The sequence below is a fragment of the Hypomesus transpacificus genome, chromosome 22 (genome assembly GCF_021917145.1).
Source record: "Hypomesus transpacificus isolate Combined female chromosome 22, fHypTra1, whole genome shotgun sequence".
NCBI classification, from domain to species: domain Eukaryota; kingdom Metazoa; phylum Chordata; class Actinopteri; order Osmeriformes; family Osmeridae; genus Hypomesus; species Hypomesus transpacificus.
Window position 1 is genome coordinate 7,995,916 of NC_061081.1, and position 27,684 is coordinate 8,023,599.

A 27,684-nucleotide genomic window follows, 5' to 3' on the forward strand; every position below is an offset into this window, starting at 1 on the left:
CTCATCTGTCAGCACACAGAGGTGCCAAAACAAGTACCTGGGATTGTGTGTGTGTGTGTGTGTGTGTGCATGGTCAGAAAAGTACTGAGCTTGAAAGAGAATGACAGAGAGAGAGCTTTTCAAATATCTGGCATCCTGTTCTCTCCCTCTCTCCTGTTCTCTCCCGGTCTTTCCCACTCTCCCGGTCTCTCCCGGTCTCTCCCTCTCTCCCGGTCTCTCCCTCTCTCCTGGTCTCTACCCCTCTCCTGGTCTCTCCATCTCTCCTGTTCTCTCCCTCTCTCCCTCTCTCCTGTTCTCTCCCTCTCTCCTGGTCTCTCCCTCTCTCCTGGTCTCTCCCTCTCTCCTGGTCTCCCCCTCTTTCCTGTCCTCTCCCTCTCTCCTGTTCTCTCCCTCTCTCCTGTTCTCTCCCTCTCTCCTGGTCTCTCCCTCTTTCCTGGTCTTTCCCTCTTTCCTGTCCTCTACCTCTCTCCTGTTCTCTCCCTCTTTCCTGTCCTCTACCTCTCTCCTGTTCTCTCCCTCTCTCCTGGTCTACAGGAATGTATGGGATGACTGTCCACCCACTGGAGGAAGGACGGGGATGGCAGAAGTGGGATGATGTCAACAGGGCGTTCAGGCATGTGTTCACACGGGCGCATGTTCACAGTTTGACTGCCACAACACAAGCTCCAGCCCTGCCTAGACACAATGGCGCCACCTAGAGGTGAAGGACGGATCAAAACGAGCAGATTCAGAAACACTTATTGCTGAATAAGATGAAGAAACAACAGGCTGCTTCTCAGCAGCAAGGACTGAGACACTGGTCAGAATTGACACACTTCACTGTGACTGAACATGTGTATATCTGCTTGTATATGTGTACTGTATATATCCGTGTGTGTGTGTGTGTGTGTGTGTGTGTGTGTGTGTGTATGTTTGTATGTGATATACCTGCGTCCACTCGTTGGTCTGAGGGTCGTAGGCCTCCACAGCATTGAGATACACCTGGCCATCATAACCACCAACAGCATAGAGACGGTCACCAAGGAGACACACACCCACTGCATCCCTACTGATGCTCATGGGGGCTACTGCCGTCCAAGCATCTGTCTGAGGGTCGTACCTACACACACACACAAAATGATGTTCTCCTCACCCATTCTCCTCACCCATCCCCCCTTTCCCTCACCCACCCATCCATCTCACCTCTCCACACAATCACTGAGCCGCGAGGCAAGGGAGGAGGCGGGGGCATCGTGCCCTCCGATGGCATACAAAAAGCCGTTCCAGGTGGCCACGCCCACCCCCCCACGCCGGTTGGCCATGGGTGCACAGCAGCTCCACCTGTTGGTGTGAGGGTCAAAGCACTCCACAGACCTGAGGCAGGAGCTGCCGTCACGACCACCCACAGCATACAACCTGGGGGGAGAGGGACATCATCTTCAATTACTCCCTTCCTTCCCTTTCTCTCTCACTTCCTCCCTCCACATGTTGCTCAGTGAAGAGTTACATTATATTATGGTTGTTTTCGTAAAAAAGAAAAACGATGACAATTCGACATGAACTTAAAACAATACTGAACAGTGTGTGTACTTACTTTCCATTGAGGACTGCGACCCCCACTGTGCTTCTGGGCGTGGCCATGCTGGCAATGAAACTCCACTGACGAGCTTGGGGGTCCCACCTGGAGCAGAGAGGGTTAACACACACACTCACACACTGCATCATTATACTGATCCCCTCAGAAGCCCTGGCCCGACCCCCACAGAGCAGGTATACAGTTAGGGCCATACCTATTTGGACAGTGACACTATTTTTTTCATATTACGAAAGTGAGTGTTGCAAAAGCCACTCAACATAATAAACAACATTTTAGGATCACTGAATACTCATCATTTGCTAGCAAAGTAAGCTTATTAAGGCATGTTTTCTGGTCGAGGGTGTCACTCATTGGTTGAGTGCCAATTCTCCAATACTGAGGGTTGAGGGTGCAGTACCTTTCTACAGTACTGAGGTAGCTCCAGCCATCATGACCTCCTACTGCATACATAGGACCCTCCAGGACTGCAACACCTACAAACACACACAGACACAATCACAACCTCACATCCACACTGTGTGTGTGTCCGAGTTCGTATGGGTGTGTAACCATGTGTGTGTTTGTGTGGGATCCTACCCAGGCCGTGTCTGTGTGTGGACATGGGAGGCATGATGCTCCAGCCCTTGCTGAGGGGGTTGTAACACTCCACAGTGTTCAGAGTCTTCAGGCCGTCACGCCCCCCCACCACATAGAGACGGTTGTCAAGGACCGCTACACCAAACTGGAGTCTCCGCCCACACATGGTTGCCACCTGTCTCCACGTGTCTCTACGTAGACAGTACTGTTCTATACTGGTAGCACCTGGTAGCAGGGAGAGCGACGGAAGAAATGCTATTGGTTGAGCATTTGTGTTGGTGTGAGTTTGTATATCATATATTGGTGGCATCCATGCTATGTGTGTGTTACCTTTGGTAGCATCCATGCCCCCCACGGCAAACAGCACACCAACGGTGGCCTTGCGGGGTCGTGTGCGGGGGCTCTGCAGCAGTGGCCGTCGTTGGGGCAGCAAGTGGTACTTCATCCCCTCCATCAGCAGACGCTGGCACTCCACACTGTCCCTCAGCAGGAGCACAGACTCCAGGTCAGCCAGGAACTAAACACACACAGCAAGAGAAAGGACTTGTGAAGAACTGTTCCGTACGTCTATTCAGGGACGGTTTGACTATTCAGTTTGGTTCTCGGTTCATAAGTATTAAGCAATCTGTGGATTGGGGAGGGAATCGAAATACTCTTAACATGAATCATCAAAATGGATCATGCGATGCACAGTGTTGGTGTCTCTCTGTGGCAAGAAAGTCCAAAGGCAGAACAGCGGAAGGGAGGGAGGGACAGAGAGGGGGAAGGACAGTGTCTCCTAACCTGAGGTTTCAATAAGGGCAGGCGAATGTGAGCCAGGAGGGAGGGCAGATACTGTTGTCTGGCGGGGCAGTCATGGCGGACCCAGCCCAACAGTGCCGTCACCACGGTTTCCTCGTCGGGCACGTTCATGTCGTCGGAGGAAAGGAGTCTCTCCATTTCTCCAAGGGAAAGGAGGAGGAACTCCTGTCCCGCCACCACCTCCACAAAGTGTTCCTGGAAAGAGGGAGGGAGAAGGAGCAAAGGGAAGGAAGGAGTTGTATGGAGGAGAGAAGAAGGGACAGAGGAGAAGGGATTATTCGGACTTGTTTTACCGCATACCGCCTTCATTCTTGGGAGTCTAAGAGATACTGTTCTCATCCACAGTGTGTGTGTGGGGGGGGGGGGGGGGGGGGGGGAGATTTACAGCTAAGAGACCACTTCAACATAATCTGAGGTATTTAAATGTTACTACGCTTTTCAGGGGAACAGGAAGAGGGGATGTGGCAGAGAGAATGCAAGATGGAGAAAGAGCAAGGGTGCGAGATGGAGAAACAGACGAGAGGAGGAGAAAGAGTATGAGAGACAGGGACAAATAGAGACAGACATGGACGGTGAGGGACAAAGTCAGAGAAAAGTTGAAGAAAACATGACCAAAATGGCCTTTCACATAGTTGTGTTTTTCGTGTTGCTGCTATGGTGGACTATGTGAAAAGCCCTTCCCCTCACGTTTTCATTCATGGCTTTCTTTCCTTCTGTGTGGGAGTGTGTATGTGTGGGGTGGGTATGTGTCTGTGTCTTCCACTGCACCATGGTGTAGGCATATGCAGCATGCTGCAGCTGGGAGCAGCCCTGGGCGTCAGCATAGGAGCAGATGCCCAGGCAGTTGGAGGGGTGCAGCTGCTTGGTGAGGAAGGAGCAGCAGGCCTGGACCACAGAGGACAGCTGGAGCAGACAGGAGGCCGACAGCAGAGACTCAATGGTGTCCTCCCTTAGCTCCACACGACCTTGGAAAGACAAACACACACACATCATGTGCAGTAGTCGTGTCTATGTTGATCACAAGTTGAAGAGGAGAGCTATCAATCTTCTTTCCAGTTTCCTGTGTTTGAAAGTTCTGAGTGTGTACCTGTGTAGGCATACTGCACCAGGGCCCAGAGGGCATCAGGATCCACCCCCTCCATCTTCACCTCCTCCTGTTTGGCCTCACGGACATCACTGGTGAACATGGCCGCAAAGTAATCTGACACCGAGGAGAGCACCAGTCTGGGTAGGATTAGAACAGAATAGACAGCCTGACACATGGAAGTCTGACACATGGAACTGCACTAGCCTGCGTGGGATTAGACCCCACGCCCTGCTGTTAGCAGAAATGTCTTTGCAAGAAGGCAGGGCGTGAGAAAGTGAGGTTTTTCCCCTCGAGATGAATAAAGTACCTACTACTTCTACAACTAAAGAGAGAAACGGCAATAAAAACAATTATATGGTTACTTAAACAGGATTTGTTAAATAAGCTTGCCTCTCACACCAGTCAGAGGGATTACACGCACTCAAGACTCACATACTACTCACGACTCAGGGAGAAACTAAGATTCCATTCTATTCTATTATAGAGGGAACTGATAGTTTTCCATGCCATCGGCAGAGTTTATATGTAATAGGTAGTCAGGAGTGTAACATGGGGACATGGGGAATAATCTACAAAAGGGGCGGAGCAGGGAGGGTTGAGAGGGAGAGGAGGAGAGAGAATGCTGAGCTTGTGATCTCTCACAGCACAAACTCCTGAGTCAACTCAAAATAAACTGTGATGGTATATGAATGGTTTATTCCCTCCCTCTCTCCATCCCTCTCTCCCTCCCTACCACAGGCCCACAAATATTAGCATCAGAGGATCAGTCCACTGTAAGATGTGGACATGTAAGTGTGTGTGTGTGTTACCTGTGTGCAGGTATCCTCCTGTCCCTGGCCACGAGGGTGACGTCACACAGCTGTTGCGTGCGGAGGTAGGTCTCCATCTTAGAGAAGGTTGAGTTGGCATGCGAGGCGGCAGAGAACACACACTCCTCTGGACACACACAAAGCTCCATAGACACACATGAGGACAGCGTTGCACTGCTGTTGGACGTCCTGCACACACACACACACAGGAGGAGAGCATGCTTGGTGAGGCTCAAGGGTTTAAAAGGAGAGTGAAAATAAAGCAGAGAGACAGTGTGTGGGCTGCATTTGTGTGGTTGTCTAATTCATAAGCAGAGGTCCGTCATGTGCGCATCAGACGATTGTACCAATAGTTTATTTGGTGCTTTCCAGTAAGGTCCTCCTGGCAAGACTCCACATGCTCTGTGCTTGTCCAGAGGAAGATAAAGATTGAGTGAGATGGATAAGATACACACACACACTGGACTGGGGAGTGTGTGTGTATGAACTAACCTAACTAATGCATCGCTGTCTGAAGAAGAACTTCCCATCCCCCCCCCCCCCCCCCCCCCCCCGTCATCTGTTCTCCCTCTCTCTACATTCCTCCCCCACTTCTCTAAACTTAATTTATCTAGTTCTCTTCTTGAAGTGTGTGTGTGTGTGTACGTAGTGTGTGTGTACAGAATGTGCGTTAGTGTGTGTTCTGAGCATGTGGGTCTAAATGCTGCCAGAGGAGGCTTTGAAGTGAGAAAACGTCTGCCGTCCAGTTCACTTAATTAAGCCTATGTGCATGAAGCAAACCATCATTCTTCGTCTACGACAGTGAATACAAAAGATACTGGTCAAACTGTACACACACACACACACATCAAGGATGTTCAACATCTGTGTACAAGCTTTTAGATAATGAGAATACTTTATGCATTTGTATTTGTGTGTATATTAGAACACTTGATTACACAGATCATCACAAATGACCCAGTTCTGGAAATGTTTTACATTTAATTCATTGAGAAGACACTTTCATCCAAAGAAACGTACAAATAAAGCATACAGTGTACAAAGTACAACAGAAAATCCAAGATCAGAAGTGCATAGATCAGAGGACAATAGTTTTTAACAAGTGAGGGAGGAAGCCATACAGACAGTGAAGCATGACACGTGTTACTGTAAGCTTAGTCATTACCTGAAGGTTCTGTCTCAACACCAGATACTGACTCAATGTCAGTAAGTGGGAGTTGCCTAAGCTCTAAAAATGCTGGATGATTGGAGATAAACTCCTACATTGATTGCACATGGGTTTTTCGAAACTAGCTGCAAAAATAGTCCTTTGGCTTTCTGCCAATCAGATAAGACCACTAAAAAGATTATGTTGCTTGGCTGACCTGACAAACTCAAATGAAGAGGCTAAATGTAACAACACAGTATACTGTATATAGGCTCATTATCCCTGCAAACGGGATAACAATATCAGCTATGTGCCCCAAAAAATCTTTGCATCGTACCTGCACGAGCTGGAGTCGGTTTCGGCATGCTTCCTATTCTCAGGTCTGGATGCCCCTGTCTCCTCTTCAGTTACCGGAACAGAAACCACCAATAGCGGCTGTCGCACTTGACACTCGCCGGGGGGCTCCGTATTTTGTAGTGGGCGAGAGTGTGATAATGACGGCGAGGAGACCCACGACAGCGCCGCCGAGCTCCTACCCTCCGGTGCACTGATAGAACGAGGACAGACCGAACTCTCGGTTGCAGCTGAAGCGGCTCCGGGGACGTTGCTACTCCCTTCAGATTCCATCAACTTTCCGTTGTTGGCGTTACATAAATTCTCACAATTGCTACTACTGGTCGTAAGACCGTTTCTCCCAGTGCTGACGTTTGACGTGCTGGCATCTGCGTTACAGCCACTGACGGACGGGTTCTCTCCGGTGGTGTTGTCCGTTCCTTTTCTTTTAAAGAAGTCTCCCAAGGGTGGGGAATGAGGCGGAGGGACCGCAGGGTGACCAAACCACCGCCATCTGATTCTGAGGATCTGCTTCACATCAAACTCCTTTCTCGAAGAACTCGAGTTACTGCTCGACATTCCCGTTTCTAAACGGGAGAAATGGCGGGGAGCCTTCGTGCAGTTAACGTATCGTACTGTAAAGCTACTCGTCTCTCAGCAACAGAACGCCTGAAAACTGCGACCAGAGGCAACGTTTATGGATGGGTGTGAGAGTGAACCTTTGTGTATGTATGCGTAAATGGGTGAGTGATAGTGAGTGAAAGAGTGAGAGCAAATAACGCAAAGCAGTTTCGAACGGTACTCATGCTCCCACCTCTTCTACATTATAGGCTCTGTATGATCCTTGCGCGTGCACGCACGCACACACACACTATGCAAAAATGGTGTAGGCTACAGCATGTATAAAGTACAACTGGAAACAACAGCATTAGACTGCATTGGAGAGGACTAGCCTACTGTAATGTTTATTGTAGAGAAAATTATTGTTAAAAACTACTGACTACTGTAGAGAACTAGTCTACAGTAGTCAGATTATAATATTGTGGAGAGGACTAAACTGGAGAGACAGCAGTAGGAGGACTGGGGACTGATTAAAACCAAGTCCTAAGTCCTTGAATGGTTGTGGATTTCGAACTTGACATCCAGCTTTATGTTACATCCTGCACCATGCAGCCTTACCTGTTTGTTTCAGTAGAGTAGAGCTTCAGCAGCAGATTATTGCTGAGCAGAGACAGACACTGACAGCATGTGCGCTGACACGCACGCACACATGCACACAGCTCCTCGGGGAGGACATCAAACTTAAAGCCGATTGGTCAATAAATACCAGGCTGTGATCATTCGTCATTTGGAAAGGGTGTTCTTCATCTGTCTAACGTTATGGGTCTTTATTGTGGTGATCTGAAGCAATCATTCAACTCTCTTACAACCTGAGATACAAAGTGTCCATGGACATATACACGCAGTTAAAAGTAAACACAGTATAGCAGCCATCTGGGGGAGCTCTCCCACTCTGTTCTTATCTCCCTCTCTTTCCTTACATCTCCATCTCCTCCTCTCCCTCTTATTCTCTCCCACTTCTGCCCTCCCATGCCAGAAGGTTACAGAGACCTCCACTTCCCCTTCTTCTTGTGTACTCTTTCCCCATCTTATTCAATTTCCTACACACATCACAATAAGATGCACATGGGGCATGTGTCTACTGTGCAGGCTGAACAGCCACACTTCCTGGCTTGATCGGTTGATCCCAGGAGAGGCTGGGCGGGGCATGTCAGGACCTGTCTTCTGTACACACCCTGTATACTATGATGAACACACAGTATAAATAATATAACACACAGGCAGCATGTTAGCACCACAAAAGAGATACAGACAGGTCTGGCTGTCTGCTCTGCTGTAATCAGGTGGCTGGCTGGCTGTCCTTGAGACTGAGAACAGGATCAGACTGGCCAAGCAAATAATTGCTTCCCTACAACACTGAGCCTCGGCATGTGTTAGTGTGTGTGCGTGAGTGTGTGTGCGTGTGTGTGTGTGTTGGTATGGTTGTAATCAAGTGATCTGGAAGTACAATATTATAGCTCTGCAATTTCACACCAGAGAGAATATGCAGAGTGACTGGTAACCTTTGGTGTATGTCAGATCACAAACAGAGTCAGACAACCTTCGGTAGTCAGTATTTTCTCATTCCGCATCTACTGAATCAGCCAACAGCAGCCTCATACACACATCAAGGACATTATCTGCATTCTGTTTCCAGGTGCATGCGGGTGTGTGTGTGTGAGGGTGCGTGTGTGTGTGTTTGCCTGCGTTCCAGATCCATTAATCATGTCCCAGTTTTTCCTCTTATGAAAATAGCTTTGACAGCATATTTCAATATCCTCTCTTTCTCACCTACCATTCCTCTCCACCATCTTCATCTCCAATCCATCCCTTCTCTTTCCCCATCTCCTTGATTCCATCTCTCCGTCATCCCTTCCTCCATCTCTACTACCTCCCTCCATCAAATGTCAATCTCTTCATCTAAGGCAGTCTCATTGAAATCTCTGCCCTCATCCCCTCGTCTCTCTCTGAGACACTGAGACAGCGTCCGCCAGTAGATCCAGAGCATCGACGTTAGTTTGTCTGATGTCCAGTTAGGGACTGTGTGCGTGTGTTCGACTGTACAGGGTTTGAACGGACAGAGTCAGATATACCCTAACTGATACCATGGTAACGCTACTCAACATGAGCCTGCACACCAACACACACCCCACCATCCTGTAGACTTACCTAGAACTACCCAATTATTTTGATCCATGCCTGTTGCACAGGGGATTGTAATTGTTCTCCTGTCCAGGTACACAGGTGGACACACACACCATATTGCCTCACGTCTGGCTAGGCTGTTGTATTCACTCAATGACCAAGAAAAGGAATCGAGGAAAACATGAAAATGAGAGAAAGAAAGAGAATGAAAGAGTGAGAGAAACTGAGAATGAGAGAAAGAGGGGATGTCACATTGAGGAGACAGAAGCCATACTGATGAGGCAGGAAGCATGGCAAGCATGCATAACATGTACATAAGGGAGTCCTGTATGTGATGCAGTGGGTGAGCTTTAACCATTACTCAGCATTTATTTTCTGACTATGACATGTTATGAGACCATTAGCATGGCATTTAGTGGAGGCTGAGTCCACAGTTTCACAGCACCTAATTGGCCATGAGGCTATTAACACCTCATGTATTAGTAACCACCATAGATGTGCAATAACAATACAAATCGTGGGGCAATGGTATAGCAAGACCTCTGGACAGTGTCAGCGGGAGTGTAATGTTCAAAAGGGGTAAATTAAAATGGAACAGGTTGGCGTTAACCCTAAATTAACCCTGCACCCGACTACATCAAGTGTATGCTCCAGCCTTACACCCCCACCCGCCACCTACGGTCTTCTTCTGACAACCGTCTTGTGGTCCCACAACACAAGCTCTTCTCTTGTCTGGCCCCCCAATGGTGGAATCAACTCCCCACCTCCATCAGAGACACTGTGTCCCCACCTTCAAGAAAAGGCAAAAGAGACACTTGTTCTGGGAGTACAACGTTACTTAAGAATGTTTGACTGGACCCGATGTTTCCTCCAGGATCACAATGACTCTTATTGAGAGACTTGTTCCTCTTGTTGGTTAGTTGTAACTGACCAACTGTAACTATTGTACTTGCAGTGCAATATAATTTTGTTGCTTGCTTTTTTCCACAGGTACACCCTTGCACTTTTCAAGGTTCATGTTGTTTAATTGTATCTTGTTTAACTACATGCTCTTATGGTTCTTCCCTTCGTGACGTTTTTACATGCTTCATATTTTGGTTACCGCAATGTTTGGGGCTATCTCGTTGTTATGATTAGTGACCTATGCACTTTTGTAAAGCTCTCTTTTGGAAGTCGTTTTGGATAAAAGCGTCTGCTAAATGCATAAATGTAAATGTTGTGTAACCCTAACCCTTATCTGCTCAGTACTTTTCTTGGTTGTTCCATGGTGGGGAAAACAAATATTGGTGTGGCTGTGGCCCAACCAAGCCATACCCTGCCGCCGCCCAGCCTGAAAAAAGTATCCACTTTCAATATTGTCCAGCATTTATTCCTTAATGACAATCCTGTGAGGTCACTTTAGTGGAGCTCAGCTAAACGAGGTGTAGCATAGCATATAACTAGTGCAGCTCAACGCTGTGTAGTGCCAGCAACATAGCTGAAAGGGATCCATCGCGAAACCTGCCACAATTATTTTGGGGGAATCTCGAGCGCTCGTCCAAACAACGTCAAAAGCGGCATCGCACGTCCTTCAGTCGTTAAACTGACACAGGTCCAAATTTACAATTTTGTAGCGCCTGGTTCTTGACATAATCGTGGGACACTCCTTGCCCTAAAATCCCACTAAACCACACACAGAGATTCCTTATTATTAGATATATATATATATATATATATATATATATCGTTGTTGAGTTTTTGAAACAAAAAAGGGTCACTGAAGCCGCGCGATGTTGGCTATGGGGCACAGGAATAACAAAACAAGATCCTCTCTCCATGCTTCACATCTTCCCACACGCCACAATTCAGTATTGACTTGGGCCTAATTTGCAAATTTAGCAGTCTGGTTACTAGTCCACTCTTATGACATTCATAGCGCCGAGGCCAAGAGAAACACCAAGCTATCTTCCGTGTTCCTGCCGCTTTCGGAGCATCATTGGCTGGGCGTTTCATTTCCCAGTGGTAGTTTTCAACTGGTGTTTTCGTTTAGTAAACATGATATTATTTGTATGCGTTAAACATTGACAGGTTTTCATTAGAAAATATATCAAGCGCTTTCTTACCTTGCAACTTCACTGTTTATTGTTTAGTTGTGGATTGTTAATCTCGTTTTGATTGTTTCCATGTTTGCTGTGAAACTGGTTGAGTTCCCGAGCACGAGAGAATTAGTAATCGGAAACGCGTGACACCCGGTGGCCAACAATAATTAAATAACTTTTTTTTTGTATGTCAGTTTACATATTTGATTTGATGAAAAAACTGTAATTTTAAGCATTGAATCTTGTCCGTCGAGAACAAGAAAATAAGAAAAAATGGGAACTTCTATTATTGAAGTTTATATTAGGGAATGTTTTGGCAGCAGGCTGTTTTAATACTGTATACCTTGAGAGAGGTAGCCTACTGTTGCTCCCATTCGATAAGGAAGCCTACTTGTCCAACCACCAGGAAGATTGTTACTCAGCGGCGTATATTGTATGCACCATAATGATAACAAGGAATGCTGGCAGGTTTCGAAAACCGCTCTCTAACACAGTGGGGCACAATTGTGTGAAAGAGTGAAAGCTGGGTTCTTGCTGACAAACAGAATAGCCTGGAGTTGCAACTAAAGCATGAAATGGAATATAGAGTCGAAATGTATTTGACTCTCACACATAGGGTACATAAACTAGACTCTCACACTATAGGGTACATAAACTAGTTGTCTGTGGGTTTACTGTGCCACATGTTGTGCAACATAATCTGGATCGTCAGGTAACAGACAACCACAAATGGCGGGAGGTAGAATGTGGTTGCTTGTAGGGGTGATGGTGTTGTTCACTTGTGGTTGGCTATGTAGGCCATGCATGGCCTCTCAATATCTTGTCAAGTAAACAAAAACTCTCACATACATGCATGCGTGCATGCCACACTCACACAAATACACATGTACACACGTATAGATGCACACACACCTAAACACACACAATGGTCATGTAGTGGACAAGCATTGGTATAAATCATATCATACTTGAGCAATTATGGTGAATTTAGTCACTTCTGCATATGGTCGCGTTTTCATGTCCTCACTATAGATTTGATAATTTATCAATCCCCAAAGACAGCCCCAAATGACTGTCATAATGTACTCTTTCTTTCTCCATCACATACACAATGATAACATAATCTCTGTTTCATACACACAAGTGTTCAGATGAAGAATTTCTGTCTCATACTGAGATAGTGACAGGAAATGTAGGAGGAAGTCTTGGGCGGTGAGTGTGTAATTTGCTACAGCTTCTCTGAAACCACACATTGATTTGAGTGACTACATGTGCAAGAAGGAGGGAGAAGAACAAGAGAACAACATTCTAGAACCATCTATAAGCTCACGGAAGTCAAGCACTAACAGTTACGCAGGAGAGAGTAACTTGTGCGTTTGTCGAATGTTTGTTTGCTCAACCGTGTGTCTGTTGAGGCAGGAAGCAGACATCGCAAGGAAAGGTTGTGTGTTTGTATGCATGTTGACATGACGAAACCAGCACTCATCAAACTCTTCATATTGGTCATCCTCGCCTTCATCATCTGCCTACCAGAATTCTTCATTACAACCAGAGGTTGGTGAACCAATAGGCTTAGATCCTTTCTAGCTGAAAGTAGTGTGTGTGTGTGTGTGTGGCAGTGCTCACACTCATCAAAAACATGTACACAGACTGATCAGAAATCCCTTTGTGTACCTGTGTCTCTCCAGCAGTGTTGAGAGTGAACCTCCACTGTCACCGCTATGATCCCTGTGATGGGCTGGGCAGTGGAGAGAGGGCGGATGAGGGAAGGGGGGAAAGTGGGATGGGGGACCTGTGTGACTCCCCTCTGGTCCCAGGAGGTCAGGGTGGCATGGCTTCTGAGAAGCCTCTCTGCTTCATGAACAATACAAACAGGAAGAGAAACAGGAAGAGTACAATAACCACCAGTGACCATGCAGACACCAATGCAGACACCGGCTGGTATATGTGTGACATGGATGTGGACTTCCTGGATCTCCATGGCAATGCCTCTCTCTCAGGTGGGTGATTCCAACTGGAGGTTGAGGTTATGTGGTTTGTTCCTGGGATAAAAGTAATCTATAGTTAACCACAACTTTATACCCACCCACCTACCCCTTCTCTACCCCTGCCTCTTTTCCCAACTCATGTCTTTCCAACTGAGTTGGAATGTTCCTACCTGAAATTCATAGAAAACTCCTCAAATATCATCTTAAGAACATCAACATTTTGCTGAATAAATGGTTTGCTTTGATGATAACTTGCCTGATTCAGTAAGCCTACCTACATTGCTAAATCTGTAGCTAGCCTACAATAACTTTTCATCTTGGCTCGTTAGTAACACCTTGCAATAAGTTTCAAATATAGTGGTGTGTGAGAGATGTTAGTTTTAATAACTTCCATCTCAAACACAAACATCCATTACAACTATTTTGATTAGTAAGGAAATTATTTTTCCAGTACACTTGATAGCTACATGTTTGATTAATAAGTCAATACACTTGACAGCTAAACATTTGAGTCCTTTTTATGTACTATAATGTATGTTTACTAATGTTTACTACTTTACTATCCAATACATATCTGAATCATATTACCTTTTGGGACAATTGTGAGGCTATCCCTACATAAAGAGGTTATTTACTATGATTTCTAAAAACAAATATTTGATTCCTTCTTAAGTTTTTCTGAAGTTTTCCCCAAAAGGTTATGAAGAATGTTCATAAGCTTTCTTAGAACAAAAGATTTCTTAAAATAGCATTTAAGAGTACATTTGTTCTTAAGAATGTTTTGTGAATTTGGCCCCAAGGTGAGAGTGTAGAGTTGTGGATGGTGGTCCAGCCAGTCAACGTGACCCTCTACAGCCATGTCAAGCATGGCTCTATCCTCAACACACCAGAGGACCAGAAAGAGGAAGAGGAGACAGTGAGATTATTAAACTGCTGCCTTCCAGGCTTACATACTTACAAATCAACCAATCACAGTAAGTGTCTACTCCAAATGACCAATCAGAAGATCCTGGAGTCCCAGACACAGTCACAGACACACCCTCAGAGAAGTAAGTCTGAATAGTCTGTATTGTCCTCCTCTCTACTGTCATCTATTTCTCTCTCTTCCCTAACCTCCACTTATTTACTTTCTTTGCTCTCTCTCTCCTCTGCCCCTGGCCAGATGAGGGTTGGTGTGTGTACAGGGTGCTGTATCTGGCTCTGCCCTGTGTCGCCCTGCTACTGGTCTTCACCTTCATCCTGAGTCAGGTAGAATGGAAGAAGTTCTGCTGCCACAGTGAGTCTATCTCTCTATCTGTCTCTCTCTCTCACACACACACACACACACACACGTTCTTATTTTTGGTCTTATTCTCTTTTTTCCTGGTTCTCAGAGAAACCCAATGTCTTCCCTGCCAGACTCTACAAAGCAAGAGCACACATAATTGGTAGAAAGAAAACAACCAATACTGTGCACTCACACTCTCTCTCAAACATTCATATTTTTATCTATATTTGTATTTATATTTTATAATTTACAAATTAATTTGTTTTATTTTTTAGATTGTTAGTTCTTAGGATTAGTTGGACTACTGTACTTTTGTACTTTTTGATTGAAATCCGTATACGTTTATTGTTTGCACCTTCCGGCCACGTTAAATTCTGTGTTTGTGTAAACCTACATGGCGAATAAAACCAAATTCTGATTCTGATTCTCACTTACACACACATTCACTCGCGCACACACTCACACTAAATAGCTGTATGTCCACAGATGAAAGGGGGCTGAAGATAAAGATGGCCACTACTCTCAATGGCAAGTGCTTTGGTTACATTAAACTTCATTCTACTGATCAAATTCAAACAAATCTATCCTAAGGATAGGCATGTTCAAATACCTTGTTCAATCTCTGTAAGGTGTCTTGCCGTCCAATAGGTGGCTCAACCAGTGTCTACGAGTCCCATTGTCCAATAAGAGACCTCGACAGTGACTACGGATCCCGTTGTCCAAGTTAGTTCACTTAGTTCTAGATAAAAAGTCATTGTCCATTTGTTGTTGAGAATGTGTGAGTGGTTAAGTTCTTCACATCTTGTGCTTTGGCAGCTCTATCACCCATTCATGAGTCTGCAGGTAAGGAGTCATCTATTGCCCTCTTCCACACTGAGGTAATGTTGAGTGTGTTACTGTGTGACTCCTCTGTTTACTTTTGTTCACAGAAGAATAACACCATCAGAGGTTACTGTGACAACATAGGTACATTCCCTTCATCAAAATATTAACATATCACTCAATTTTCTCACATACAATCATTTTGCAACTGCTTTGGCATATCTTATTCTTTAAAGGCAGTCAGTGCGTGTGGGTGTGAAGAAGCTTACCTCGTGGGTACTTAGTCCTGAATCTGGTCTTATTCTGGTCTTAGTTAGAATGATAACTTTAGAAAAACACAAAACTAACTTCCCATTTTCTTTCTCCTTTTGACCCTCCTCCAGCCCATCTTCAGCATCATAGTCTCCTTCCTCCCTTTCCTCTCTTACTCCTTCTTTCCTCCTCCCTCCCTTCATTCCTTCCCTCCCTTCCTCCTTCTCCCCTACCCTCTTCTCCCTCCTCTCAACTCCTCCTTCCCCCTCTCCTGTCCCCCCCCTCCACTCCTACCTCCCCCCTCTCTGCTCCCTTCCTTCCCCCAATCCACTACTCCCCTCCTGTCTACTCCTCCCTCCCCCATCTCCAATCCTTCCTTCCCCCTTTTCATACCTCTCCAGTCCTCCTTCCTCCCTCCCCTGTCCTTAGACTTCATGGAAAGGTACCAGCTGCAGAGAAGAGGAAGAGGACAGAGAGAGGAGTGCCAGGCCTTCTCTTTTAGCTATCTGATATCTATTGATAGTTTTTACGGAAAATGTTGCATCCTGTTTATAGTATTATTGTCAGTGTGTATAAGCTTCCTGTTTATTGCCCAACTAATAAATCATATGAAGTGGCCAGTAAGACCATGGTTTAATAATTGTAGAAGCAGGCATGTTTAGGGTTCAAACTGTTTACTTTTGGCATCTTCCCACAGGGATATGGACACTTCATAGTGTCTCGAAAGAGAGGTAAAGAGTGATGGAGAAAGAGAAAGATAATGACAGTGTGAAAGTTAGAAAGAGAGGTTCAGTATTGAATCAAAAACCTTCACATATATTTAACAGTCATTGTTTGGTCAATGGCCAGGTAGGGTGGGTCAACTTTAATGATGATCTGTTGACTAAGTGAGGATCTGAAGCGACATGACTCGATCCCTATTGAGGAATATTCCCCATGCTACGCTCACCTAGCTTATGGCATTAGATCTCCATGTCTAAAAGCAAGGTCTTGGTTTTCTGACATGTAATCTTTCGATCATTCAGTCTCTGTCACAGTTTACCTCAACCTCAGATTAGGACGAATTGTATAAATGACCTATACTGGCTTCCAAGACTGATTAAGTTAATAGTTACAACTTAACATCTTTATTTGGTGCAAGGTATTTCAGAATCAATTGAATGGTTTTAAAAACAACATCAGAAACATGCAATGCTAGAAACATTGTGCTCATGTAAAGCACATTTTGACAGAAAAATACAAATAAAAAATTGTGTCAGAGTCACTACCTTTCAGTAAACAGATACCCAATCAGACCTGCATGTCACAGCTACTTTCTCTCAGAACACAGGTATCCAATCACAGAGGCCTGGTTTAGTGCAACCAATCATATGCAGAGACATTCATATGTGTGTTTACAGTTGGTCTGACTGTCATCATTATTCCGCTGCAAACTACACTTTTAATATAAACAAACAAAAATTAAACAAAATAATTTGGTGTGATTAATAATTAAAATTTGAATTTTAGCACTGGCATTAATAACCTTACTATTACCCAGAATTGACATTTTATTTTACAGATGATCAGTCTGGGTTACCATATTCAAGAATATATAATTCTCTTCAGTCTCCCACTATACTTCTACAATATATACTTCATCTGCTCTATATATATATATGTTTCTGTACACTAAGACAAGCATGTGCTAATGGCACTTCAGCAGTAAGCAGTGTTTGTGTGGTGAGGTCTAGTGTGTGTATGTCTGTGGTAATGTATGGTCTGTGTGTGAGTGACTGTTAAGGCAGCGTTAGTGTTGTGGCTTTCCACAGGGTTCCATGTTGTGGATGCCTGTGCGCTACTTGGTTCTAGAGATCTCGGTCTGGAGATGGGACACCTGGAGAACTGGCAGCAGCAACTGGAAGGCGTTTAGGATGTAGGTGGTGCTGTTAGAACCCTGGTCAGGAGAACACAACCTTCATCATCATCTTCATCCTCATCATCATCACTGCATGGGTGTGCGTGTGAATAACTCCCTTACCTCAAGCATCACATTGTCTACCAATGGACTCAACTCCTCAGCCTTCTTTTGACCCTAAGGAAGGAGATAAAGAAAGGGAGAGAGAAACCAACAAAAACCAAGAGGGAAAGAGAACCAATGAGAATGAAATACATAAGAAGATAGAAAACACAACTACGCACCCATTCAGCCAGATGCAAACACAGTTACACACATGCAGCAAGACACACACACACACACACTGTATATGGACATAGCTCCAGTAACTCTCAGCCTTCTATCAACTCACCAGCCACACCGTACATCCATTCATGGCAAGATTGTTTGTGGTTTGTACTTCAGTGTCAGATTAGCTCCTGACCACTTTGTAGTATTTATACTCATAGGATTTCCAGTGATTGGCTGTTTTCACTTATAGCTCTCCAGTTTAGATCCACTACCTAGTTCCTGTCTGTCTGCCTATCCGTACTCCTGCCCTGCCATTAAATAGCCCCTAAATTGATTCCTTCATCCTGTATTGCATTCTCCTGCATTTGGGTGCACTCACTCTGCTCCCCATAACAGCAGCTACACACACACAGCTTCACCCAGACACAACGCAACACAATCACACACTTACCCCCACAGTGAGCAATATGCCAGAGAACTTCTTAGCGAGACAGGCCACCTCCCTACACATGGCACAAGTCAATCTGCAACAAGAATCACATACACTTACAGTTATGAATTCATACATGGTATGGTAACAAACACATACATACACACACACACCCTACCTGGTAAGAATGTGGGCCTGCTCCCTGGCTGACTTCTCCAGGTCCTGGCCATGGAGGATCAACTCTGCCACCTTGTGGAGTTGCTCAATACTGCGGGCAGTCACCTCAGCCAGACTACCAACTGACGACAGGTACACAGCCTAGGGGCGTGGGAGAACAGAATAAATACACACATACTACATGCACGCTCAAACCCATACACACACGCAAACACACGCATACATCCACGCAGACAAGGTAGACTTACCTCTACAGATCTGGTCTTGTTCTCTTTGATCTCCTCCTCCTTCTCCCCTTCTGTGTTTTCTCTTTCTTTCATTTCCTCTGTGGAGGAGTTGCTGATGGTCTCCATGGATACTGCCACTTCCACCTCTCTAAGCCAATCACGTGCTCTCATTCGAGCCTAGGTAAGCATGACATGAGCAGGTTTTACAGATGCATTCACTGATAGTGACATTGTGACATAACATATGGTCAGTCAGTACTGTAGCCTCTACTGTAGGCAGGGGTGTTCAATCCTGGTCCTCAGGAACCACTGTCCTGTATGTTTTAGATGTTTCCCTGATCCAGCACACCTGATTCAAACGAATGGTCGTTATCAGGTTTCCACAGAGCTTGATAACGACCCATTCATTTGAATCAGGTGTGTTGCTCTAGGGGTGTGCAGGTTTCCTGAGGTCTGTGTGGTGTGGTCACCTTGTTAAGTTTGTCAGGGGTGGCAGCCACGTGAAGCTCAAACAGAAGCTCCGTTAGAATGCTCACAAACTCCTCCCCATCAGCAGCTGAGACCCAACCATGTACACACACACACACACAATTAACTCAGTACATACATTAGTGCTTTCTTAGGGTTAGGGCCACTATCTCTCAAGAAATGATCAGATATTCTTGGTATTTCTTGGAGACGTCATATCCCTATCTGGTGATAATGCTGCTAACTGAAAGGATAATGCACAACTGTCATTATTTCTGACGTTGGGACATGACTGCTATCGCTTAATACGGATTCCAGACCAGAAGTTCACTTCGACACACAGATGGGTGGAACCCTATCTGTGAACTTAGATCACCGTTGTCTTTTGTCTCTCCATCCCTCCTCTCCATGTCCTTCTCCTCTTTCTGGTCCACATCCTCCTCTTCCTCTCGGTTGACGAAGATGTCCTTGATGGCAATCAGCTCCTTCTTCACCTCCTCCTGCTCCTCCTCGGTCAAGGAAGAGAGAAACGCCTGCACCTGCACAGAGAAAAAAGGAATACATGTGTCTGTGTGTGTGTGTGTCTGTGAATGTGCGTGTGTGTATGTGTGTGTGTCTGCATGATGTACCTGTGCCTCACTCTCATTGGACAGAATCTCAAGGGCCTCAAGGTGTGATAGGCCCTGGTAGTCATCAAACAGGATTCCGTAGTGGGCTGTGGGCTCGTTGATTGGCTGACTGCTAAGCCGTGCCCTCTCCTTATCTTTGGCTTCCTTCAGCATCTGACCAATCACAACCACAGATTGAACAACCAGAAGCCTGTCAGGCTGTGACGTTGAATGAAGCAGTCAGTCTTATAAACATTACAGTGCACTTATGTTGAATATGTGTCTGTGTGTAGGTACCTGGCTGAGGGACACAGTCCTCTGCATCAAGATCTTGGTGTTCCTGAATCCAGGGTCACTCTCTGCCAGAACTATCATGGTCTTTTTTCCTATGAACTCCAACGCATCCAGACCCCCACTAATCACTGACCTCCCCTGAGAGGAGGAAAGGAGAGGGTGGGTGAGAGGGAATATAAAGGGGGGGCAGAGAGAAGGGAGTGGGGAGGAGAGGTATGGGTGGCAGAAAGAGGGAGAGAATCGAGGGGAGAGAGAGAGTGAGTGAGTGAGGGAGTAAGTGAGGGAGTGCAGGGCTGGCCCAAGCCTATATGGGGCCTTAAGCAGAATGTATTTGTTGGCCTCTCGGTGACACTTTATATATTATTTTTTAATTAAGCTTTAATTTCATGTGCTCTTGGGGGCCCTCTGATGGCCACAGGGGGCCTAGGCAGCCGCTTAGTTTGTTTATCCCTTGGGCTCTGAGGGAGTGAGTCAGTGAGGGAGGGAGTGAGTGAGTGAGGATGTACACTCACAGTGTTTTGCACTGCATAGGTGATGGTGGATAGAACTCCTCTGCTTGGTGCTTCAGTAGAAAGGGCTGATGAAGCAGAACCCCCTTCACGCTCTCCTCCTCCCCCCTCGCTCTCCTCCTCTCTTCCCCCCTTCCTCTCCTCTACCTCCTCTCGTGCCTCCTCACCAACTGAAGTCCTGTGGAGTCGCAGAGCCCCTCCTGCTTTCTCCCTCACCGAGGTCAAGCCTTGTCCTACACACACACACACACACATTAAAAGACACAGACGTAAATACAGTAACCCGCCATACTTACATGCCAATGAGAGAACAGAGAGGAGAGGACCTACCCATGGTGGAGGAGGCACTGGTCAGCAGCAACTTCCCCCATGAGCCCCATCCACCCCAAACTTTCTCTTTGTCCTGGAAAGGGTCCAACACACACAAGATTTTGTTGCAAAGCATGTGAAGGATGCATCTCTTAAGAACATTTCTTGTATTTTAGTCTCTTGCTTTCCTTTGATGTATCAACCTGAGAAAACACAAATCTACAAATACACAATTAGTCTCCTAGAGCACAATCACAAACTTGTAATCAACCTCCCAGTAGGTTACAGCAGTTTACAAACCTAGAGGCAAAAACCTAAGAAAGCCTGAAAACAAGACAAAGGTTGTTTGCTATTGTAAACTATGGCCTTTCATAGTTTACATCTGTTTATTAACGCAGGCTCACAAGTTTGCGCGTCAGAAACGCAGACAGAAGACCTCATTTTCATAATTGGCCTGTAGAGGTTGCACGGAGCACGTCACACCAACTCAAACGGCTAATTATGCAGGCAGAAACAGGCTATTATAGGCTACTTGTGCAACAATTTAACTACATTAGCCTACCAATTGAGCGTTTGAAAAGAATATCGGCGAGCAAACGATCTCAGCAACACTCACGTGTTGGTAAAACCATGTAATTAGGCACTGTGCAGTGAACTGCTTATCACATTTATTTATTAAACGAAGGCTATAGGCTATTTGCCACTTTTGTTACTTTAGCTAGCCTACAGAGCAGTCTGCAGATGTGTCTATAACCATGGCTACTGGACGTGGGCAATTTTCCCGTAGTTTTAAAGCAGGTTTGGAGAAGAACAAACCGCCTATTCAGGACGGAGGTTCAAGAGTCAAGCACAAGAGAGGACGTTTTTCGAAAGGGTAATTAATCAAGTGTACACGTTTGTTGTAGCCTCAGTGTATATGATACAGCTCTAGGCTATTCTAGTCCGAATTTGACATTTATCAAGTTAATTGTCCTGCTTGCAAAATATTTTTTCCTGTTGATGCAGGGGTTCAGAGACAGTCAAGCCAACGATGTTTTCACACAAGATCCCAGCACGTAAATCCTCGATTGTCCCGGACACATGTGCGGTCAAACCAACTCCGACGACATGCACTCAAAACTACATTCTGAGGTAGGGTATTGTATTGTCACCGTCATACTGACTTTAATTATTACAAAGCCCAATCTGGTGCTTTAGTTTCAATGCATAAGCCTAGTTATTTCATTTTCAAGTCACTTTATTGGCCCTTGTCAAATTTCATTTCATCATAGATTTCACTGGAGAGGTTGTGTGCTCTTAGCCTGGCTCTGCCCTCCTACGTACTTCCGCTCAATTTGGATTTTGCTTCCGTACTAGGTCTGGGAGCTCGGTTCTGAAGTCGGTTTCCAGAAAAAAAAATTTTGTAGGTCCAATCAGCGAACAGAGGGAGTGGCTGAGAACGATGACGTTAATGTCTTGTACTTGTTTGAGTAGTTCAGTAATGGCTGCAGAGAAAGATGCCAGCGAACTATTCTGCGGTTGTGGCAACGCTGCCGAATATAGGTTAAAGCCGGAGCAATAACATTCCTTGCTGAGTTTTGTTGGTGGCCATGATGTTGTGGCCCTCCTCCCCACGGGGTTCGGCAAAAGTTAGATTTTCCAGCTACGGCAGCTAGCACCGTTTCAGTAGTGGTGAAGGAGTTGGCTATAAGGCGAAGGATTGCGATTGGTTATGGCAAATCAGAGTGGCTCTGGGCGGATCCAATAGTTTTAAACTTCAACAGAGGACCCGCCTTCAAGGAAGTTAACGTTTGTCAATCAAGAGATCCCAGACCCGCTGTACAAATGAAATTTACGAGGGTCTGGTTAGGACCAGGCTACTGTGCTCTACCTGCATCAGACGGAAATTTAGCATTTTATTGTGTTTTAATCATCTAACTGCCTTGATCATTTAGGATGCCACCTGAGATTCTGCAAAAGATCTTGTCATACCTGGACGTCTACTCTCTGCTGTGCATTGAGCATGTCAACAAGATGTTCCACCAGCTGGCTAACAACAAGTAAGAGAAGCGCTGGACCCATCCTCAATCCTGTCCCCACCTCCATCCTCCCTCTATCCACCTCCATCCTCCCTCTATCCACCTCCATCCTCCCTCTATCCACCTCCCTCTATCGACCTCCATCCTCCCTCTATCCACCTCCATCCTCCCTCTATCCACCTCCCTCTATCCACCTCTGTCCTCCCTATCCACCTCCATCCTCCCTTTCCACCTCCATCCAGAAACATGAATCTCTGCACCCACACCTGTCCCCCTGACTCGGCAGTGATATGTGGCACCAGATGTACCTGTCAATGTATGGGAGCAGGAAGAGATGGAGGCCCAAGATTATAGAGAAGCAGAGTTTTGTGAAGGTCCAGGAGCGGTCCAACGGTTATTGGAGGAGACTGTACCTCAGAACCATGGCCATATGCAAAGAGAACAGGTGGAAGAGAGATCTCAAAGACATCAACCCCTTCACTGGGCTGCCCAGCCAGACAGAGCGAGTCCTCAGGTCAGTTATATTCCTGTCTGTTCAGGTCAACTGGGACGCTCCAGAAATATTTGCAGGGTGCAAAATGTTAGTTTTTGTAGACATCAAATGGGTTGTTTCTTTTGGATTGAATTGTTCTAAAGGCCCATTCTTAGCTTTGCTCTTCTCTACCAGGAACCTGCATGTGACCTGGGATTTGACCCTGTGTGATGAGCTGTCAGGGTGGCGGGGCACCTTTGAGCCCATCCATGTCTACTTCTCCACCTCGTCCGTGACGGTGTGTTGGAGTGGAGAGCACTGGCCCTCCTTCTCTCAGACTAGTCTGCAGCTCCACGGAGTCAGGAGGTCCCATATGCTTAAGTATGTTTGTCTGTAACATAGAGCTTACATTACCCATGTTACCCAACATTGTTTAACTGTAACTCAGCATGCTCTAACTCTAACCCAACATTCTCTACCAGGCATGGCTGGCGCTCCCTGATGGTCAGGTTGGACAGAGAGACCATCTCTGGGAGTAAGCAGATTATTGGCTCTGACAAGCTTGTAAACCTGGTGTTTCTTCCCCATGGCCTCCTCATAGGGACATGGAGGGTAATGGCCTTGTCTGAGAAGTTTCATTCAGTAATCATTTTAATTAACAGAGAAAGCCATTTAAACTCTTTCTGTTTGTCTGTGCAGGGTAATTCCACCATTGCCTTTGTCATCGCCAACTTCCACTTTCACCGGTTGGTGGAGAGGAGTCTCCTGAGTTCTCCCTTTTGGTACACTTAAAAACATTTTTGTTTTTCAAATCATGAGTTATTCTTTACCTGATTCAACTGTTCTTTCTGTGACCATTGGTCCCTGTCTCCATCCACCGTTCTATGCTGGGTTCAATTCATTGAGTCATTCTTGGTCCCTGCCTCCAGCTCGTACGCTATGCCACACTGCAGGGACGAGGACCCCAGCTATGATCTCCATAGTTACAGGCTACACATTGTGCTCCACAATACGGTGACCCAGATCATGTTGGGATGCTTCCCTCAGCTCTCCTGTGAGAAAGGTAAACAAGCTACACAGAGATGCTGGCAGAGAAATCATTTTTGTTTTGACGCCGAGATTAAATACTGAAAACATGGATAGAGAACTGAGATGATCCTGTTGCTGTTTTTGTAACAGGACTGGATATTGTTTAGGCCCTTTCACTAAGAACTGATGTTATGTATGATAACTTGAACAATATTGGACAATGTTGTCTTTTTTTTTTACCAGGTCAGATCCATGGAAGGTACATTCATCTGACTGCCATCAGGAAAAATGAGTTTTCCCAGCACACCCCACTGTCTGGCAAGGTCCTGCTGCCCTGGAGGTGGGGAGTCCTACAGGGGAGTGTGGAGGTAAGCTATCCAGGGTCTCAACCAATCCGGGGCCAAAGTCAACCATGGCCCTAAACATGTTCCAATACACATATTTTTTACTAACAGGGTTTAATTTAATTACCCTTCCCTAATATGGACAGATAAGAGGGTGACGAATTATAATATTTGTTACGTTGTGTGTCCTTGCCACAGTTTATGTCAAGTCCAAAAATTCTAGTAATGAAAATCTTATATCTAGTAGGCCTTTTAACATGGAAAAGTACAGGATGATAATTTTGTCCTGTCTTCATGTCCCTGTAGAACTGCTGTATAATGAGCCTGACTCTACTGGACCAGTCTCAGAACCCCATGTGGTGTGTCTGCACTCCAGTCTCAATGGTGCTATCCTGTGGAAAGCGGATGTCCAGGCACTACAAGGGTGATCACTTCCTGATACGGTATCAGGAGCTGGAGGGAAAGGTGAAGATGAAGCTGGTCTGGCTGGAGGAGCAAAAGCAGTTCTTCCTCATCAGCCTCACCCTTGCCATCACCCTGGCTAAGGTCAACAGGCACTTTGGAACAGATGACACTGGGTGACCATGCTCGGCTGAACGGAGCAGGAAGAGGATTTTCTCATCGTGGGACTAGTTTGGTGCAGTTCAAGTTTGTAGTTTTGACCATTGCAAAGGTTGTGTATTATATACACGTTAGTTTACTTTGTTCTTGCTGCAGGATTTTTTTGGTTAAATATTTAGTCCTGTTTATTGCCACTGGATAATTAAACAAAAATGTTACGTGCCTGGTGTTGTGACTGCTATCAACTACAGACACTGGTCAGTAGCAAATAGAGCCCTAAATACAGTTTTGTTGTTTTAGGATGGGATTAAGGTTAGTAGATGGAATAGGGTTAGTATCTACACCTGGGGCCTGTTCTATAAAGCGAGTTTCCCGAATAAGCCAGGCTTATTATGACAATTACTTTCCCAGACATAATCCTGTCTTATTCAGTAAACTTGCTTTATCGAGCAGTCCCCGGATCACTTGGCTTGGTCTTCATATCATATGGCTTCTCAACTGACTCTAACCTGACAGTAACCTGTACTAGTTGGCTATACACGTACCAGTCACTTGAACTAGTAGCTCATACTGGAAGCTTGTAGTCATACCCAATAGTTAGTCTGTTTTTGTCTTCTGAAGTGCTAGGACCTACAGAGACCAGTCAGCATTTGTATCTTATCAACACCAACACACTCTGGACAGGCTGCAATATACCTGCATAACTGCTATGTAAGTTTTATGTATGTAAAAAAAAATATTACCTGGACGACAGGCAACCCTACCCCTGCTTCCTCTTCAGGGGCCACAGCATCTAATTCCAGATTCACCGATTGGTCACACTCAGTCACCTGACCTTCAACACTGTGCTCTGGTTGCTCAGCTGCAACTCCATGGCTGTTGTCCCTGATGATGTCCTCTTTGGCTGATGCGTCGTTACAACCAGTGCCCTCTAAAGCAGGTACCAATGAGGGCTGTGAGAAAGGTGTGGGGGGCAGGGGAGCAGGGCCTTCGGGACTCTCAGGGACCAAGGAGGACTGGAGGAGAGGTGTGGGGGGCAGGGGGGTGCTCGGGTCTGGCTCAGTGAGGTCTGGGGGGGTGTCCACGGGGCAGTTGGTGTCCTTAAGGGTAGACATGCTGATCTGGGGGAGGCAGAGAGGAGGAGGGGCCGGGAGTCAAGACTACTCACAACATTTCAAACGTTGAAATCAAACTTATACAATAAAACCTTCAGAATATGAAGGAAGAGAGAAGTAAATGTTTGTCAATTTACTGAACCTATCTATGATCTAAAGTCTTGACCCTAAGGGTAGTGATGAAGTCTGGCTCCACCCTTAATTACATTTTCCCTATTCACACACACTGAATTCAACACATCACAGAACTAGGTACACAATATCTTTAACCTCTTTTTGCAGAGGAACATATTTCTGGTGATCAGGCCTACTGCAAACAACCAACATCTCTGTTTTCATTGTTCCCCTCCACAAAATGACAATGTCACAACCACGCACTCACTTGACACCAACTTTAATCATGTTTTAGAGACACGCAAAGATATTCAAGGTATTGATTGGTTGAGTGAACAAGTGCACAATATGCAATATCTAATCTAAATACTATGAATCCCCGATAAATGAAGCGAGTTGTTTGGCAACAAACTCAGTTACGCGAAACCAGTTATCAGTCTGAAACAGGCTGGCGTTATTCATCTTCACAATTGTCCACTAAATATCCAGAAATTGCGTTAACAAAACTAATACAGGATTAACAACGTAATGATTCATCGTGCCATTTTAGCAATTTACGTATGCATAATGAAAGCAGCTTTGCTCGTATGAAAATCATAGTGCACCTCACCCGTTTCACTGACAGATCTGCTCGCTCCTTCCGCTCAGCCACGTCGGCAGGGCCAGTTCGAGTGCAGCTTTTGAGTGACGTCATTTTATACGGAACTTTGGAGTCCGTGACCGTTCAAAGGCCAAATCAAAATCTGTTGTTAGTTGTGCTTTTAAGTTGCTAGAAATAATGTATTGCAACAATGTTTGCATAAACAAAACAGACCGAATACATGAAATCATGTGATGATGTCATCCCGGACGAGGGCTGCGTTTGGATCTGTTGCTGAACCAGGGGCGAAATTCCCAGGGGGAATGGGGGACACCTCCCCCCCAATGTTCTAGGAACAAAAAATATAAAAAATATATAAAAAATATATAAAGGACCATATATAGTATCTCAAAATCCCTGTTATAGCCTACTTTTACTGATAATCCTTGCTACCATGAAAGACAGTTTTGACTTTCTTGTGGCACAACATTTTGCCATTAGGAGTATACGGTATATGACGTTTGGTTAACGTGTTCACTTTCTAACTATAAACAAGTACATGATTTTAGTTTGACTCATAATTGTGCATTGGACTGGAAGCCAAAATATTAGTTTTCCACAAAATTCGTGCCCCCCAAAGTGTGACTCAGTCCGCTCATCCTTGAGCTGAACTGTTGCAACGGTCCATTTCAACTGTAATTCTTTTTGAAAATATGTAATGCCAGCTGTGTAACCTGACTCACCCAAACCTCCATCCCCAGGTCCTCAGCTTGAAGCAAAA

At 45.5% G+C, this 27,684-nt stretch overlaps 4 protein-coding genes across 8 annotated transcripts; 2 read left to right on the plus strand and 2 right to left on the minus strand.

Annotated features, from left to right (window-relative positions):
- Positions 1–452: 452 nt before the first annotated feature.
- Positions 453–9,770, minus strand: klhl5 (kelch-like family member 5). 2 transcript variants are annotated; one of them, XM_047044849.1, is made up of 12 exons: positions 6,334–9,770; positions 4,850–5,038; positions 4,041–4,177; positions 3,641–3,918; positions 2,936–3,148; positions 2,483–2,669; positions 2,153–2,377; positions 1,974–2,049; positions 1,574–1,660; positions 1,183–1,395; positions 928–1,099; positions 453–694 (listed from the first exon to the last, which is right to left on the minus strand). In XM_047044849.1, the coding sequence occupies exons 1-12, from the start codon at positions 6,906–6,908 to the stop codon at positions 638–640; spliced, it is 2,409 nt and encodes an 802-aa protein (XP_046900805.1). In that variant the 5' UTR covers positions 6,909–9,770; the 3' UTR covers positions 453–637. The 2 variants fall into 2 exon arrangements, with proteins under 2 accessions (XP_046900805.1, XP_046900806.1); XM_047044850.1 differs by having other exon boundaries at positions 3,722–3,918; positions 6,334–9,769.
- A 2,585-nt stretch (positions 9,771–12,355) lies between these two features.
- On the plus strand, positions 12,356–15,651 carry LOC124484236. 4 transcript variants are annotated; one of them, XM_047045078.1, is made up of 10 exons: positions 12,358–12,706; positions 12,841–13,152; positions 13,941–14,189; positions 14,303–14,416; positions 14,514–14,567; positions 14,894–14,935; positions 15,056–15,130; positions 15,224–15,250; positions 15,337–15,373; positions 15,613–15,651. In XM_047045078.1, the coding sequence occupies exons 1-9, from the start codon at positions 12,607–12,609 to the stop codon at positions 15,342–15,344; spliced, it is 981 nt and encodes a 326-aa protein (XP_046901034.1). In that variant the 5' UTR covers positions 12,358–12,606; the 3' UTR covers positions 15,345–15,373; positions 15,613–15,651. The 4 variants fall into 4 exon arrangements, 3 of the variants coding, with proteins under 3 accessions (XP_046901036.1, XP_046901035.1, XP_046901034.1); XM_047045079.1 differs by lacking the exons at positions 15,337–15,373; positions 15,613–15,651 and having other exon boundaries at positions 12,357–12,706; positions 15,037–15,130; XM_047045080.1 differs by lacking the exons at positions 14,514–14,567; positions 15,337–15,373; positions 15,613–15,651 and having other exon boundaries at positions 12,356–12,706; positions 15,037–15,130.
- Positions 15,652–16,501: 850 nt separating this feature from the next.
- On the minus strand, positions 16,502–27,189 carry fam114a1 (family with sequence similarity 114 member A1). The gene is made up of 13 exons (XM_047045483.1): positions 26,934–27,189; positions 25,838–26,215; positions 20,692–20,764; positions 20,365–20,594; positions 19,856–19,990; positions 19,580–19,732; positions 19,327–19,489; positions 18,953–19,038; positions 18,504–18,659; positions 18,257–18,396; positions 18,100–18,172; positions 17,502–17,555; positions 16,502–17,417 (listed from the first exon to the last, which is right to left on the minus strand). The coding sequence occupies exons 1-13, from the start codon at positions 27,015–27,017 to the stop codon at positions 17,319–17,321; spliced, it is 1,824 nt and encodes a 607-aa protein (XP_046901439.1). The 5' UTR covers positions 27,018–27,189; the 3' UTR covers positions 16,502–17,318.
- Positions 20,771–25,831, plus strand: LOC124484535 (F-box only protein 15-like). The gene is made up of 10 exons (XM_047045484.1): positions 20,771–21,544; positions 21,676–21,801; positions 22,605–22,709; positions 22,975–23,202; positions 23,356–23,541; positions 23,643–23,772; positions 23,860–23,942; positions 24,090–24,223; positions 24,433–24,557; positions 24,840–25,831. Exons 1-10 carry the CDS (start codon positions 21,426–21,428, stop codon positions 25,113–25,115), a joined length of 1,512 nt encoding a protein of 503 aa, XP_046901440.1. The 5' UTR covers positions 20,771–21,425; the 3' UTR covers positions 25,116–25,831.
- Positions 27,190–27,684: the final 495 nt, after the last annotated feature.

Excerpts from the sequence above, each read along its gene's own strand:
- klhl5 (XM_047044849.1), bottom strand. The coding sequence starts at position 6,908 with ATGTCGAGCAGTAACTCGAGTTCTTCGAGAAAGGAGTTTGATGTGAAG. Across the intron at positions 3,919-4,040 it reads GGTGCAGTATGCCTACACAG|GTCGTGTGGAGCTAAGGGAG; the intron begins GTACACACTCAG and ends TGTCTTTCCAAG. Across the intron at positions 2,670-2,935 it reads TGCCCTTATTGAAACCTCAG|TTCCTGGCTGACCTGGAGTC; the intron begins GTTAGGAGACAC and ends GTGTGTGTTTAG.
- LOC124484236 (XM_047045078.1), top strand. The coding sequence starts at position 12,607 with ATGCATGTTGACATGACGAAACCAGCACTCATCAAACTCTTCATATTG. Across the intron at positions 14,936-15,055 it reads GATGGCCACTACTCTCAATG|GTGGCTCAACCAGTGTCTAC; the intron begins GCAAGTGCTTTG and ends GCCGTCCAATAG. Across the intron at positions 15,131-15,223 it reads CTACGGATCCCGTTGTCCAA|CTCTATCACCCATTCATGAG; the intron begins GTTAGTTCACTT and ends GTGCTTTGGCAG.
- LOC124484535 (XM_047045484.1), top strand. The coding sequence starts at position 21,426 with ATGGCTACTGGACGTGGGCAATTTTCCCGTAGTTTTAAAGCAGGTTTG. Across the intron at positions 23,773-23,859 it reads TCCTCATAGGGACATGGAGG|GGTAATTCCACCATTGCCTT; the intron begins GTAATGGCCTTG and ends TTGTCTGTGCAG. Across the intron at positions 24,224-24,432 it reads TCAGCTCTCCTGTGAGAAAG|GTCAGATCCATGGAAGGTAC; the intron begins GTAAACAAGCTA and ends TTTTTTTACCAG.
- fam114a1 (XM_047045483.1), bottom strand. The coding sequence starts at position 27,017 with ATGACGTCACTCAAAAGCTGCACTCGAACTGGCCCTGCCGACGTGGCT. Across the intron at positions 26,216-26,933 it reads CAGATCTGTCAGTGAAACGG|ATCAGCATGTCTACCCTTAA; the intron begins GTGAGGTGCACT and ends TGCCTCCCCCAG. Across the intron at positions 19,490-19,579 it reads CCAATGAGAGTGAGGCACAG|GTGCAGGCGTTTCTCTCTTC; the intron begins GTACATCATGCA and ends TTCTCTGTGCAG.